We start from the raw sequence: 16,302 nt of genomic DNA, 5'->3' as shown, positions 1-16,302 counted from the left end.
AGATCCTCTGAAACAATAGCACTGAGGAGTTTAACCTTGCTGATTCTCTCCTTCTCTGATCTTCCGATGATGTAGGACTGAAGAACAGTCTGGAAGAAATTACCAGTCACCGCGGGGACAGAGACAAGCGCAATTTCATCCATCGTGTTGCAGACTTCCAACCTCACACCGTCCGTGGACTGAGGACGAGTTTGTCCACGTCCCGAGAATGGATGAGCTGAACCTTGCTTCGGTTAAATCCTGAGAAGCGGCTGCTTCCGGTTTCTGTTGCAGAGCCTGTCACCCAATCTCCTGCGGCTTCCCAACCTGGGGGGGCTTTAGACTGGTCTCCAAAGAATTGCCTGCTCAGACCTCACCGGTGCTCTCCAGCCCTGTCACTGTTGTTCGGCTTCTGGTCGTCGTCCAGCATCTCTCCACATTGGTCAATCTGCTGTCGTGTCTGAAAACCTGACTCTGAACTACCCTGAGGTAATTCACTGTTAGGTTCAACCTGTTGGTATATATCCACGTGTTTATTACAACAAAATCTATTTTCCAGTGCATCACCGTTCACGTACATTGTGGAATATAATTAACTCATCACTTCCCCTGTCCTACCACTGTAAGAATTTGTGGACTCTCTATTAATTGCAGGCATGTGCTGTTTGCATTTATTCAGCACATTACACAATTATGGGGGTGGGGGGGGGGCAGTTTGTGCCTTCACTCTGTCTCACTCGTTGCTCCTTAAGGAAGGTCCCTGCATTCAGATGATCTCTATGCCGTTGGAGGGTGGGTGGAGCGACGCGGTTTGTGGATTGGACTCTGCAGTTCACGTTATGATGTGTTTCTGGCTTCTGGTCATGCCTTTTATTGTTGCTATTTTGGGCGATTTTGAATAGGGGTGGTTTGCAGATAACGAACACTGAGCTGAAATGAAATATGCCTGGACTCTTTCGATTTTGTGTTTTATATTCTGTGTATTTCGCTTGTTATTTTTGTTGCTGTTTGCGTGATTTGTTTTTTTCTGTATTGGGGTGGGGGGGAATTGATGTTTTTCTTTGAACCTGTTCCATTGGTGTTTGTTTCGTGGCTGTCTGTGGAGAGGATGAATCTCAGGGTTGTATACTGTGTACATATTTTGATAAGAAATGTACTTTAAATCTTTCAATCTTTCACTCTTTGAATCACTTATCACATCTGTGCTGCCTTTGGCTGAAGACAGGTTTGCACACACTGTAAGCCACATATCTCAGCTGTAAAGTAAAATTAGAGCTAAACTCATAGATTCATAGCGGTCTACAGGACAGAAACAAACCCTTTGGTTTATCCACTCCATGTCAACTTGTTATCCTGCCTAGTCCCAGCGACCCACACTTGGACCACTGCCCTCAATAACCTTCCCATCTATGTACCTATCCAAACTTCACTTAAATGTTGCAATCAAACCTGCACCCACCACTTCTGTTGGCAGTTTGTTCCACTCTCACACTCAGTGAAGAAGTTCCCCCTCAGTTACCCCTTGAATATTTCACATTTCACTCTTAACTCTAGTCTCACCCAATGTCAGTGACAAAAGCCTACAGTACTTACATTTACCCTATCTATACCTATCATAATTTAGTATATCTCTATCAAATCTCCCCTCATTTTCCTGTGCTCCAGCGAGCATATCCCTACCCTATTCAATCTTTCCCTTTAACTCAGATCCTCAAGACCCAGCTACACCCTTGTAATTTTTCTCTGTACTCTATCACTCTGTACTCTGTACACTATTAATGTTGGAGCGTGGGCAAGGCATCAGACTAGTAACCTGAAGGTCACTGGTTCGAGCCTCAGCTGAGGCAGCGTGTTTGTGTCCTTGAGCAAGGCACTGAACAACACATTGCGCTGCGACATCACCGGTGCCAAGGTGCATGGGTCCTCGTGCCCCTCCCTTGGACAACATCGGAGGCGTGGAGAGGGGAAGGCCCGCAGCTTGGGCAACTGCCGGTCTCCCATACAACCCTGCCCAGGCCTGCACCCTGGAAACTCCAGGCGCAGATCCATGGTCTCTCGAGACCGACGGATGTCACCATTACTCTATCAATCTCTCCTGTAGCTAGGCCACCAGAACTGTGTACCATATTCCAAATTAGGTCTCACCAACGCCTCACACAACTTCAACATAACATTCCAAATCCTATACACAATACTCTGATTTATGAAGGCCGATGTACTCTCGTTATCTCCCTGTGATGCCACTTTTAAAGAATGATGGATCTGTATCCCCAGGTCCATAGCAACAAGAAGTAAGAGCCGCTCATTTGAATTTACACAAACGTGTGCCATACAGTTATAACTCAACCTGCATGACACTCAAAATGCAGTGTTTTATAGTGTTGCTGTTAAATTCATTTTATTGAGACAGCATTGGCATAAATCAATATGTAAGTGGTGGTGGAATCTGCAGGGGAGGAAACATGTGGAGAATATTTTCCAGCAGCCAGCCAGAAGCTTCAAAGGTTTGGGCTGGATTATTCTCTGATTGCGAAGAAAAAGCATTTCAGGATGTATTATATTGTACATATTTCTCCGACCTTAAATAAAACCTTTGATTATTGTTTCCCCGTCTGTATAATCAGTGGGTTTTATTTGCTCATAATCCTCAAGAGAGAAAAAAAAGGTAAAGCAAGTGGTTGCAGAAGCTTGCACGTTTGATATGGAGGGCCACAGAATGGAACTTCGTCAGGGCGTAAGTGTAAATAACAGGCAACATTTTACTTTCAACATTAAATTCTTTGTCTTAACTCCTTCGTTGGTCTCCAGTCTGGGGCTTGACCTCTGAAGTGTATTTTCCATAGGCTTGAGTGATAAGTTATATCATTTACCTTGACTTCATTCAAAGAAATAGAACAGGATGTGGGATAGTAATGCTCATTACTCCCTCTAAAGCCAGTCACAACAACTTCCTACCAGCCCCGGTTTCACCAAACCTCTCTCTGTGCCTTTTACTTCACCAATGTTTCCACTCTGGTTCCCCCAAGCTCACTAGTGACAGCCTCACATCACTACAGCCTCGCAGTTGGTTTGCAAGCAAGCAGCTTACACCCACGGAATCTCTCTGGATCTTAACTTCTGTGTAGTAATAATAACGCGAAAGCCACTTAAAAGTGAAAAACTCATAACGCAGATACAGAACGGTCTCAGTCGGTGTTTAGGGAGTGAGCACCGAACCTTGGGGTGAAGGATGAAGGGAGGTCGGGGCATGGTCGATTCTCACGGGCAATAACAAAGTTTGGAAGAGAAGGAATGTAAAAAGAGAGAAGAGTAAGCAAATGAATGAGAAAGAGAATGTGAAAGGGAGAGAGTGAAAGAGAAACATGAAGAAGGCAGAAGTGTGAAGAGGTGAGAGACTGTCAGAGTGATGTTCTCACACCAGCTCCCATTTATAAACCGACACTGACGGATCCTGCCACCAACACATACCTTCAGAAATGTTCTCTGGCGTTTTCTCTCTCCCTCCTTTTTCAAAGATTGGCGTTGCCTTAGCTAACCTCCAATCCATTGGTAGTGTTACTGAGCCCAGAGGAAGTTCAATGCCAACCCTAACCCTCCTTCTGGTACTCTTGGATGTGGACCCCAAGGTTTTATCCATCATTTATATTGATTTCATTCAGTTCCCCCCTCTCCCTCACTTGGATCTGATCACTTGGCTGTCCTCCTACCTGCAATGAGGCAGAGGCTAAAGAGCAAGGCTCCAGAGACAAGGACCTCAGAGCGATGCTTGTAGGAGGCAGAGGAGTGCTACAGGATCGCTTTGTGTCATTGGACTGGGCTGCGTTCGAGGACTCAGTACAGGATCTGAATGAATACACCACCGTTGCATCAGACTTTATAAAAACAGTTGTACCTCCCAAAAATAATTTAGCGTCTTCTTTAACCAGAAGTCTGGATGAACCATGAGATCCACGATCTGCTCAGGGCCAGGTCAGTGGCTTTCAGGTCTGATGGCCAAGTAGGATACAAGAGGTCCAGGTACCATCTCCAGAAAGCCACCTCACGGGCGAAGTGGAGATTCCAGAACAAACTCGAATCACTGAACAGCTGTGGCAGGGCTTGGATGCCGTCACATCACATAGAGTGAAGCTAAGCAACATAGGTGACAATGCTTTCTGTGTTCACTTTGACCATCGAGACATAGAAGCACCTTCAGGAACTCCCGCTGCCCCTGATGGCCCTGTGATTTCAGTCTCTGCAGGCGATGTGGGAGTACCCTTCAGGAGGGTGAACCCATGGAAATCATCTGTCCCAGATCAGGTTCATGGCTGGGCACTAAAGACCTGTGCTGATCAACTGGCTGGAGAGTTCACTCAGATCTTTAACCTCTTGCTTCAGCAGTGTGAGGTACCCACCTGCCTCAAGCAGGCTCCAATTATACTGGTGCCTAAGAATCATCTAGTAACCTGCCTCAGTGATTATCACCCAGTAGCACTTAAGCTCACTGTGGTGAAGTGCTTCGAGAGGTTGGTAATGAAATATATCATCTCCTGCCTGAAAAGCGACTTGGATCCACTCCAATTTGCCTTCTGGCACAATGGGTCCACAGCAGATGCCATTTCATTGGCTCTTCACTCAACACTGGAACACCTGGACAGCAAAGATGCATACTTCAGGATGCTCCTTAACGGCTGCAGCTTGACATTCAATACTATCTCCCCTCAAAACGTGGAGATCCCAATCGGTTGTTTTTGCTTGTGCTACCTCGGATATGATGATCAGTATGGAGGGTATGCAAAGCACAGCTTTTCCCTGTGTCTACAAAAAGTAGTGGACACAAGCCAGTCCATCACAGTAAAGCTCTCCCCACCATTCAGCTCTGTCACGGGAAAGCAAGGAGCCCCACCACCCAGGCCATTCTCTCTCTCTCGCAGCTGCCATCAGGAAGCAGGTGTAGGAGCTTCAGGACTCTCACCACCAGGTTCAAGAACAGTTCATACCCCTCAACCATCAGGCTCCTGAACCACTGGGGATAACTTCACTCAACTTCACCCACCCCATGACTGGTCTGTTCCCACAATCTATGGAAAGACACTTCATCTCATATTCTCGATATTTATTGCTTATTTATCTTGTATTCGCACAATGTTTTGTCTTTTGCACTCTGGTTGTCTGTCCTGTTGGGCGCAGTCTTTCACTGATTCTATTACATTCCTTGGATTTACTGAGTATGCCTGCAATAAAAATGGATCTCAAGGTGGTAAATGGTGACACATACGTACTTTGATGATAAATTCACTTTGTACTTTGATCTTTAAAGTGAGCACTGGATTGCAGAATCACTTCAGAGCAGTGGTGAATGAAGTTATCTGTACTGGTTCAGGAGCCCGATGGTTGTAGGGCAATGACTGCTCTCCACAGTACACTTGTAGAGATTTGCGAGAGTCTTTGATCAAGTCTTTTCAAACTGCTAAACCCTTTCTGCTGCTGAGCCCTGAACGAGGACGGGTGTGTGCTCCCTTGACTTCCTCTTCCTGAAGTCCACAACCAGCTCTTTAGTCTTACTGCTGTGGAGTGCAAGGTTGGCGTTGTGACACCGCTCAATTAGTCTTCCGTTGAGGAAGTCAAGAATCCAGCTGCAGAGAGGGGTACAGAGGACCAGGTTTGGAGCTTTTTGGTTAGAACTGAGGGAATTTCTCACCTTCTGTATGCCACCTTGCCTGAGTAGAGGAGCCCTTTCAGTAATAGATGAAGCCTGATGCCTTGATGGTGTGCCTGGTTGGGCACCCTGTTGAAGGATGTTCTGATGTCAGCCTCTGAGACAGAGATTAAAGGGACATGGGACTCTGCAGGGATTTGCACAAGTCTCGTTTTGTTCCCCCATTCAAAGTGTGCATTAAAGGCATTGAACCTGGATGGGAGCAAAGCATCATTGCCATTCATGAGGTTAGGCTTTGCCTTGGAGAAAGTAATAACTTGCAAATCCTGCCAGATTCTGCGTATCTGATTTTGTTTCTAACTTCAAACAAAATTTTTTTTTTTGCTCTAAAATAGCTTTCTGTAGGTCTCAAAGTCAAAGTCAAAGCACATTTATTATCAAAGTATGCATTCAGTGTACAACTTCGAGATTTATCTTCTTGCAGGCAGCCCCAAACAAACACCATAGGATCAAGTTAAAGAAAACCCCACACAACAAGGCCATCAAACGTGCAGAAAAAGAAGAACGACTCGTGCAATGACAAAGAGTGAACAAGTAACACACTGAACATTAAACCTCAAACTGCAGAGTCCCCAGACGTGAGTCCACAAGCTCGAGCCGCCGAGGTAAGTGAAGCTGGTCCAGGAGCCGATGGCCACGGACACAGTCAGTTAGTTCAGAGCTGTGTCAATGGCTGCAGGCCACAGCCACGGTTCCGTGCCGAGGCGTCTCGATCGAATAGTAAAGAGCGTTCAGTGCTGAGGACGTTAAGTCCATTAAAACATCAAACCGCAGAGGAAAGTGGGTCCGGAGCCATGATCGCCGAGGCGATTGAACCTGGTGGCGCGGGACCCGGGGCGCCTGACTCCGGCCCCAGCGAGAGGGAGAGCGGTCAAACAAATGCAGACTGCACCGGGCACACACCCGTTCGTCTTTGTCCTCATCGATTTCAATCTTGCTCGATGCTAAGTGAAATTTGTTGCTTTGCAGTGGCAATGGAGCATAAATTACAATGATAAATGCCGTCGACAAGTGGTGCCAAAAAGAGAGCAAGGTAGTGAGGTCATGTTCATGGGGTCATTGTCCATTCAGGAATCTGACTGCGGAGGGGAAGAAGCTGTACCTAAATTACTGAACTTGGGTCTTCAGGTCTCCTGCCTTCCTGATGGCAGTAACGAGAAGAGGGTAACCCTGCATGGTGAGGGGCCTTAATATTTGACGCCACCTCTCTGAGATGTCCTCGATGATGGGGAGCCTGCTGCTCATTTACCCTCTTGACTGACCCACTTTCAACGATCAGTACACTCTCAGCTCTCTGTTCTTATTGCCCTGTAGGATCTGTGTCCTCTAGTTCATATAGCCTCTTCTCAATCTCCTTACCAAAGATGTAAACATTGAAACATAGAAAAACTACAGCACAATACAGGCCCTTCGGCCCAGAATGCTGGGCTGAACATGTCCTTTCTTTAGAAATTACCTAGGCTTACCCATAGCCCTCTATTTTTCTAAGCTCCATGTATCCATCCAGGCATCTCTTAAAAGACCCTATTGTTTGCGCCTCCATCACCGCCACTGGCAGCCCATTCCACGCACTCACCACTTTCTGCATAAAAAACTTACCTCTGACATCTCCTCTGTATCTGCTTCCGAGTACCTTAAAACTATGCCCTCTCGTGCTGGCCATTTCAGCCCTGGGAGAAAGCCTCTGACTATCCACACGATCAATGCCTCTCATTATCTTGTACACCTCTATCAGGTCACCTCTCATCCTCCGTTGCTCAACCTATTTCTCATAAGGCATGCTCCCCAATCCAGGCAACATCTTGTAAATCTCCTCTGCACCCTTTCTATAGTTTCCACATCCTTCCTGTGGTGAGGCGACCAGAACTGAGCACAGTACTCCAAGTGGGGTCTGACCGGGGTCCTCCATAGCTGCAACGTTACCTCTGTAACCCCTTTGTTATCAGCCATTGGAGGATCCTGCTCTTTAGGGTGAGGATGTTGTTGGTGACATTATTTTCCAGTTAAACTCAGAGCAGTAGAAGAGCAAAGTAATGAAAGTGTGTGGAGAAGTCAGCTCGTTGTCAGGGGAACAGTGAGTGTACCCGTAGAAATCCACCGCGGCTTTTAACCAGCAGAGCTTTCAGACAGCTAAGGTCACGGATCGTGCACCATGAAGGAACGCCTTTCAGCATATTCTGCCTCAGGCCTTCAAGTTTATCTTTCACATGCACAATGAAATGCCTCACCTGCACTGGCAAACAACCTCCCCAAGGGTGAGCTGGGGGCAGCCCGCAAGCATTGCCACACATTCGGGTGCCAACACTGCACGCCCACAGCGCTCAGCAGAGCAGCAACAGCAAAAGCAACCCGTGCAAAGACATCGTCCCGCAACCCCAGTACGGGCCCACAGCTCCAGCCTCCGGCGGACACAGTCTCAGGCTTCCAGACTCCAGGCTTCAAACTTTGCAGCAGACTTGCAGATTTAGCTCTTGTCCAACAGGCCTCGACTTCCAGATTTCTGATTCGTCCTCAGGCTTCGATCCCGGGACTCTCCGAACACCAGGCCATGAAATCTGGACTAGCTGATGCTGGGATCTCAAATGCTAGGCCTCGAGCTCTGGTCTCACTGACTTGCAAAGCCAGGGGGCGTCTGACCTCATTCCTCTTGCCCTCGTCTCTCACATTCCGGCAACATTCTTACAATCCTCTTTGCACACTTTCCAGTGAGATGACACCTTTCCTAAAACAGGGTAGCCAGAGCGGTGCACAAAACTCCATACTAACACCCGCCCACTTTAGTCCTCCTTCTCGTTTCCTTCTCCAACCACTTCGTCCCCCTGTAACCACATGCCCAAGTTTCTCCGACAGCTCCAGACCCGACACAACTCTGCCTCCTCTGCTTTTGAGTTTTCCAGTGATATTGAACCTATTGACTCAAGCCAGTGACTGCCTTGCCAGGACAAAGAGTCACTGCGCCCCGTTCTGCCTGTGCCTTCATAGCTCTCGACTCCCCGAGGTCTGTTGCTCTGATGAGAACCAGGCACCTTCCCCACAAAGCTGAATCCCCACACCTCCCGATCTCATTCTGGAAAGCCTGCCCTCTCAGGACTGACATTTTGGAAAGTATGCAGTCTGGAACTGGATGTCCTCCCCAGATGGAGCCACATTGACGACTTACACACGAACAGACCTACGTATAATGGTGTGGCTTCCCCTGCTCTCTTAACAACCTAACCTAGTATCTCAAGGATTTAATTAACAAACCATTTTCCGTTGATGTAAGTGGTGGTGACCGTATATAGGAAAGTGCAGCTGACAATAGGCCCTTCAGCCCACAATTTTCTACCGACCTTTTCATCTGATCCTTCCCCTCTGCCATGTCAGTCCAATTCTCCTTCATCCATCTGCCTACCAGACCTCCAGGTTCCGGGCTTCAGCTCAAAGCTAACAACCCTGACTGGTAAAACAGAATTGTTATGGAGACAGCAATGAAGATCGTTCTACGTCTGAGTGAGACGGTATTCCTGAGTCTCCAGCCAGGACTTGCATGACTGACAGTAGTGAAAACCAAGATGGAGCTATTGGCATGACGAAGGAAGCCTGAACACTGCTGGAGATAGAGGACCTTCATTGCTGCCCTCAATGCCAGCAGTGTTACAGGCGGTAAGTAATTATGTGCCTATCTACCAGTCTCCTTAATGTATCTGCCTCCATCACCACCCCTGGCAGTGCATGGAACCTACCACACTCTATCTCTGACATCCTCCCTGTACTTTCCTCCAAGCCCCCTTGTATTCACCATTTCTACCCTGGGGAAAGGTCTCTGGCTGTCCACTTTATCTAAGCCTCATGTTTTCTTGTACAGATCTGTCAAGTTACCTTTCATCCTCCGTCACTCCAAAGAGAAAAGCACTAGCTCCACTCAAACTTTCCTCGCAAAGCACCCCCGTCTCCTCTACACCCCCATTAAAGCATTCAGGGGTAGACAGGGTGGTGAAGGAGTACTTAGCCCACTGGCCGACATCAGTCAGGACACTGACTACTCAAGCTCAATTACGTTGCAATTGTATGAGTCATTAGCGAGGCCGCACTTGGACTAAGGTGTTTGCTTTTGGTCATTAAAATGGAAAGAGCGCAAAAATCTATTTACAAGACGTTTGCCTGGACTGAGTTAGAGGGGGAGTTGGGGCAGGCTAGGACCTTTTTCCTTGGAATGCAGGTGACTGAGAGGCATAGGGTGAATTTATTCAGTCTTTTTCTGAATCAGGAACTACAGGGCGTAGGTTTAAAGTGAGAAGTGAACGGTTTAAAAGCAACCCGAACGGCTGGTTCTTCACACAGAAAGTGGTATGTACAAGGACCAAACTGCCTGCCATAGGAAGTGGTTGACGCAGATTCAATAACAACATTTTAGAGTCAATGGGACATGTGATGAGAAAGCATGAGGGGCATAAGGGTCAACTGTGGGCAAATGGGACTAGCTTTAATGGGCATCTTGGGCAGCTCGGGGTAGCTGGGCCGACGCGCCTGATTCCAAGCTGTACGAATCTAGGACTCTATTGCTTTGCTCTCGGTCAGTGTTAAAATTGAACGACTGAGACGCTCAGGCATCTAGCTAGGGGAAAACTAGATTCTGAGATCCCAAGATTTGATCATTTGGAAATTAGCGGTAAGTGGCCATCGGGATACTTACAGATCGATGGCACATCTCGAAATCGATTGATGTACCTCAGAGGCACATCGTTAGAGGCCTCACTAATGTTCAGTCCAGGTACAGTGGGTGTTATACAGTTCAGCATGTGGCGGCAGTGACCATTCTGGTGGGAATTCATCAGGAGACCCTAAGTGCTTTGTTCAAGCAGACAGATTACAAGGCGACTGTGTTCATTTTTTAGCTGAACCAGACAACCTGACTCTTTTCTTCAGCACCCCTCTTCTGTCAGAAACTTACTAAACTCTTGTTTAAGTTCAGCTATATCTCTGCCTCTCTTGGGCGCTGCTCAGTTCCTCTTTGTGAAAGCATTCCTGCCAAAAAACGTACTTCCTTTTCCTGCAGGGAGGTGTCCGGCTGATTGCAGAAACCGGATTTTTTCGGTCAGCAACTTCGACTCTTATTTTCAGCTGATGTACTGTTCGGGATGTGAGGGAATTTTATCAGATTCACTCTTGAGAGGTTCTTCAGTTCAGAGATGGCTGGGGGGAGATTTAGTGGAAGTGTCTACAATCAGGAGGGTTTCTGAGTAAGTGAGACATTCTGAGAAGGGGAGAGTGGGCGGCCAGAGATGAAGGAGATCAACAGAAGAAGGAGGAGGAAGGGAATGTTTTCGTACAGCGGGCTGCTGTGATCTGCCATGTTCTATCTGAACGGGCAGAGGGAACGGATTGTGCAGAAGTTTCCAAAAGGGAACTGATAGACACAGAAAAGGAGAAGTTCAGTGGCTGGTAGGGAAGTGTCTGGTGAGATACACTGGGGACTCTGGCCCTGGGTTCTTGGCCACTGTTGTAGAATCAATGATTCCTAAAAACAAGAGACTCTGCAGATGCCATAAATCTCAATTAACGCACAAAATACTGGAGTAATTCAGCAGGCCAGACAGCATCCATGGAGGGGAATAAACAGCCGACATTTTGGGCTGAGATCTTTATCAGGACTCTGCCTGACTCACTGAGATCCTAGTTTTGTGTGTGTTGCCTAATGATTCTAAAGGCAGTGAAGACGATGAACAATTGGACTGACCATCAGCTCTCTGTCAAATGCACAGCCCTTCAGAACCTGTGTGCCCAGTTTTTCAGTATTTCACCCTGACTACAATCACACAGCTGGTACCATTTCACTCTCTCTATAAATTAATATCTAAAGGTAATCTAAATAATCTAGGAAAGTGCTTCTTTAATCTAGGAAGGTGCTGATCGTGACTGCCCAAAAAAAAAACGGGGCAAAAATAGAGGTGTTGAAACCTCCATTTCAAGTGTTCCGGCCCATGACGTTGGCTCTTTATTCCTCTCCATACATGTTGCCTGACCCACTGAGCATCTCCGGCAGAATCTTGTGTGTGTTCTTCGGGATTTCCAGCGTCTGCAGAACCTCTTATGTAAGAGCGGTTGAAAATCAGGCAAGGTTGCAGAAATCTTCACCAAAAAATGACCCTTTGGGAGGGCTACAGCCACCTGTAACTTTGCCACTGTCGGGCAGGAGGTGTAGAAGCCTGAAGCCCCACACCACCAGCCTCAAGGACAGTTATTTCCCTTTGACCATTCGGTTCCTGAAGCAACCAGCAAAACCCCAATCACTACAGTTTAGCAACACAAAGAACACTTCGATCACATCGCACTAAAGTGAACTTTGGATAATTGTTCCCTTTCTTATAAAAACTGCCTGTAATTTATGAAACACGCACAAAATGCTGATGGAACACTGCAGGCCAGACCCTTTGAAGGGTCTCGGCCCGAAACACCGACAGCGCTTCTCCCTATAGATGCTGTCTGGCCTGCTGTGTTCCACCAGCATTTTGTGTGTGTTGCTTGAATTTCCAGCATCTGCAGATTTCCTCGTGTTTGCTGCAATTTATGACTTTTCTTGTGAACGCTGCTTATCTGATGCTGCTACAAGTAAGTTTTTCTTTCTGCCTGTGCCCACACCTACTTGTGCATATGACAATAAACGAGATTCTGCAGAAGCTGGAAATCCAGAGTCAAACATAAAAAGACGCCAGAGGAGCTCAGCAGGTCAGGAAAGGAATAAGAGTCGACGCTTCAGGCCGAGACCCTTCATCAGGACTCGGACAATAAACCCAACTTTGACTTTAACAATAAAAGGTAGAAATCCAAAAGGACGAAGAGCTAGCTCCATGTGACACCTGTGTTAGTATATTCTCGTGTTGTTACAGGATTACTGAACGTCTTGTGTCTGGGGGCCCTAATTCACCAGTAAAACTCTGCACGCCCCTTACAGAACAGACTGGCAACATATTTTCCCCCCGCAAGGAGTTTCTTACCTTGCAACTGCATGGCGAAGGGGAGCAGAGCAATGAAAAGGAACTGCTTGAGAGTCTTTACAGAACACATCTTTCTCCAGTAAATCATCATTCATCCATTAAGGCGGTGGCCTGGGACTCTCTCCACACTGATTACGACGGAGCTAGTGGGACTGCTGAGTTCTAACATCGTACAGCACCCACTGCCAGTAACATGTGAACAAGCTGTGCATTCCTAGCACCAGAAGTGACGTAACTCTGTGGTTAGTTCTGTAAACTGATGAGCTGTAGATCTGTGATTAAAATTATATTTACAATCAGGTTGTCTGTTGTGATTAGAATTAGTTTATTAATGAGTGAGCGAATCCTGCAGCTCTCTCTGCTGCCGAGTGTGGTTCTGTCTCTCTGTGACTAACCTCCACCCCTCCCCGCTGTATGCGGCCTTGCCAGAGTACCATTGACTGCTTTCTGATTTAAAATTTGATAGCGCTGGGCTTGTATTCACTGGAGTTTAAAATAATGAGGGGGAATCTCATTGATTCCTAATGAACATTGAAAGCTCTAGATAGAGTGTTTCCAGTAGTGGGGAGAGTCTAGGACCAGAGGGCTCAGCCTCAGAATAGAAGGAAATCCCTTTAGAACAGAGATGAGGAGGAATTTATTTTGCCAGAGAGTTGTGAATCTGTGGAATTCATTGTCACAGATGGTCGTGGAGGTCAAGTCATTGAGTATATTTAAAATAGAGGTTGATAGAGTCTTGATTAGTACAGGGAGAAGGCAGGAGAATGAGAGGGAAACTAAATCAGCCACAATAAAATGGCGGAGAAGGGTTGATGGGCCAAATGGCCCAATTCTACTCCTCTGCCTTATGGTTTTAAGGGCTTATGAACCACTGCCATTTGTCAAGAGGCCACGGCTTCTCTGATTCCCTCAGAGCTGACTCTCAGAGTCCTCTTCCCCACCTTCTTATTCTGCCTTGCAACCCCTTGTTTAGTGGTGTAGTGTAACTTTGTGTATATATAGTGTACCTTTGCATGTGTATGGTGTACCTTTGTGTGTGTATGGTGTACCTTTGTGTGTGTATGGTGTACCTTTGTGTGTGTAGTGATGTAGTTTATGTGTGTGTGTGTGTGTGTGTGTAGTGTAGTGTATCTTTGAGTGTGTTTGAGTGAGTTTATGTATTTGTGCATGTCGATAGATTGAAGAGATAACATGAGGCTCAGTTTTCATTTGATTAAAAGTAAAGTGAGTTTGCAGGGTACGTGGGTGGACTGAGGATAACGTAGGAAGGGGTGAATGGAGTGTAAGGAGCGGTGGTGTTAAGGAATGATTCAAACAAGCCAGTGATTGTCTCTCTGTGCCCAGGTACTCACTGCTTGATCACACATCGACTCTAAACAGCCGTGTTTACAACCTCCCACACATTTTCCACCTCAATGCACAGCAGGGAAAGTTACACTGAACATGTGTAACCACAAACTGTAACATCCAGGGCGCGTGCCGAAAGCCATTGCTGCTCTTGACAATGGCATCTTCCTCAAGCACTGGTATACACAGGCGTCTCACACATCGTCCGCAATTGTGCAATCAAACACACGGGATTTGCAGAAATATGTGAACTCTTGTATAAGATATAAACTCGCACACAGGAATACACAGACATGCATGCACGCGCACACACACACATTGTTGCATTGACGTTTAAGGGGAACTTGAGGGAGAACTTCTTTACTCAGAGGATGGGACAAGCTGCCAGAACAAGTGGTGGATGTGGATTCTATTTCAACGTTTAAGAGAAATTTGGAGAAGTACACGGATGGGAGGGTTGTGGAGGTACAGGTTGGTGGGACTAAGGAGACTAATAGATTGTCATGACTAGATGGGCTGAAGGGCCTCTTTCTGTGCTGTAGTATTCTATATTCTATGACTCACTCTATATATACACATGTGGACATCCATACAATACACTGTAGATATAAATTAATGTTCTGTAAACTTCCCAATGAAGTTGTTAAGTTTCAAGGGTGCACCTTGAAACATCCCCTGGTGGGCCAGGTGCTGAAACACCTGAGGTTTGAATGGTCAGCACATTATTGGAGTGCTAATGAACACACACAATTGAATATAAATATATGGGAACAATTATACATACACTATAGTCAAGAGGGTGAGGAGTTTCAAATTCCTGGATATGCACGTCATTGGAGATCTCACCTGGACTGTACACACCAGTTTTGTGGCAGAAAAGCACAACAGCGTCTCTTCCACTTCAGACAACTGAAGAAGTTTGGCATGGGCCCCCAAATCCTCAAGACCTTCTACAGGGGCACCATTGAGAGTATTCTGAATGGTTCTATCACCCCCTGGTAAGGGAACTTCACCAACCTTGATCGCTGGGCACTGCAGAGAGTGGTACGGACAGCCCAGCACATCTGTGGATGTGAACTTCCCTCCATTGAGGACATTTATAACAGCAGGCACAGAAAGAAGGCCTGGAAGATCATTGGGGTCACCAGTAATCCCAACCATAAACTGGTTCAGCTGCTTCCATCTGACAAATGGTACCACAGCATTAAAACCAGGACCAACAGGCTAAGGGACAGCTTCTTTCTACAAGCTGTTAGACTTATAAATTCACATGTCCGTACATTGCAACGGAGTCATAACACAAAGATTTTTACTCCCTCACGTTGTGGCATGGATGTAAGATTTAAATAAATTCAAATTCAAATTAAATTCAAAAATAGACACCATTACAGTTATATGCAGATATCTGTGTGCACACAAACACACACACACACACAAATATACATCACTGTTACTTACACAACATCCTGTGGTTCCTGGGCACAGTTTACACATTCCCACACACATGGTTCAAGGCACTACACCACTCACCTCCACCTTCTCAGGGGAAATTAGCAAAGGAAATTACTTGCTGGCCACTTATTGATCAATGAATAAAAAAAATTACAAATTCCTGCACGTAAATGCGCATTACACAGAAACCTCATTGTGAAATTACACACTTCCACCCCGACCTAATCTCAAACCGATGGTAAACCTGACACTCTACTCTCTGCCATCTCCTCCAGAGGGTAGGGAACTGAGGGTAAGGGGCTGATCCATGGGGAACTCCACTGGTTACATTGTCCAGGGTGGAAAAGATTCGCTTCCTTCCATTCTCTGATTGTACATGACAACCAGTCATCTATCCACACCGGCACCCCACACCGCAATACTACCTGCTCTAGCTGCTCTATACCAGCTGTTCACACGGAACCTCGGCACTCACCTCCTGGAGATCTAAATACTGACTGTCCGGTAACAGACGGGTCCTTGAGTTGATTTTGTCCGTAAGTTACTAAGCTTGACTAATCTATTGGAGTTTTTCGAGGATGTAACCAGGAAGTTAGACAAGGGAGATCCAGTGGATGTAGTGTACCTCGAGTTTCAGAAGGCATTTGAAAAGGTCCCACATAGGAGATTGGTGGGTAAAATCAAAGCTCATGGCATTGAGGGGAAGATATTGACATGGATGGAAAACTGGTTGGCAGATAGAAAGCAAAGGGTAGCGGTGAATGGGTGTTTCTCGGAGTGGCAGGTGGTGACTAGTGGGGTGCCACAGCTGTTTACAATTTACATCAACGATTTAGATGAAGGCATTGA

General features: G+C 46.5%; 1 protein-coding gene across 3 annotated transcripts in view; it reads right to left on the bottom strand.

The window, feature by feature from the left end:
* si:ch211-214p13.8 (uncharacterized) overlaps positions 1-12,815 on the bottom strand; it is a 34,225-nt gene extending 21,410 nt beyond the window's left edge. For 2 of the 3 annotated variants that reach the window (XM_059970547.1, XM_059970546.1), the window contains exon 1: positions 12,655-12,815. In XM_059970547.1, the coding sequence (XP_059826530.1) occupies positions 12,655-12,745 (91 nt within the window). In that variant the 5' untranslated portion in view covers positions 12,746-12,815. Of the gene's footprint in view, positions 1-9,009; positions 9,117-12,654 lie in introns of all 3 variants that reach the window. The other variant, XM_059970548.1, reaches the window with a different exon arrangement.
* Positions 12,816-16,302: the final 3,487 nt, after the last annotated feature.

The sequence above is a fragment of the Hypanus sabinus genome, chromosome 5 (assembly GCF_030144855.1).
Source record: "Hypanus sabinus isolate sHypSab1 chromosome 5, sHypSab1.hap1, whole genome shotgun sequence".
Classification (NCBI taxonomy): Eukaryota; Metazoa; Chordata; class Chondrichthyes; order Myliobatiformes; family Dasyatidae; genus Hypanus; species Hypanus sabinus.
The sequence above is the reverse complement of the archived record's forward strand: the minus strand, read 5'-3'. Positions and strand labels throughout refer to the sequence as shown.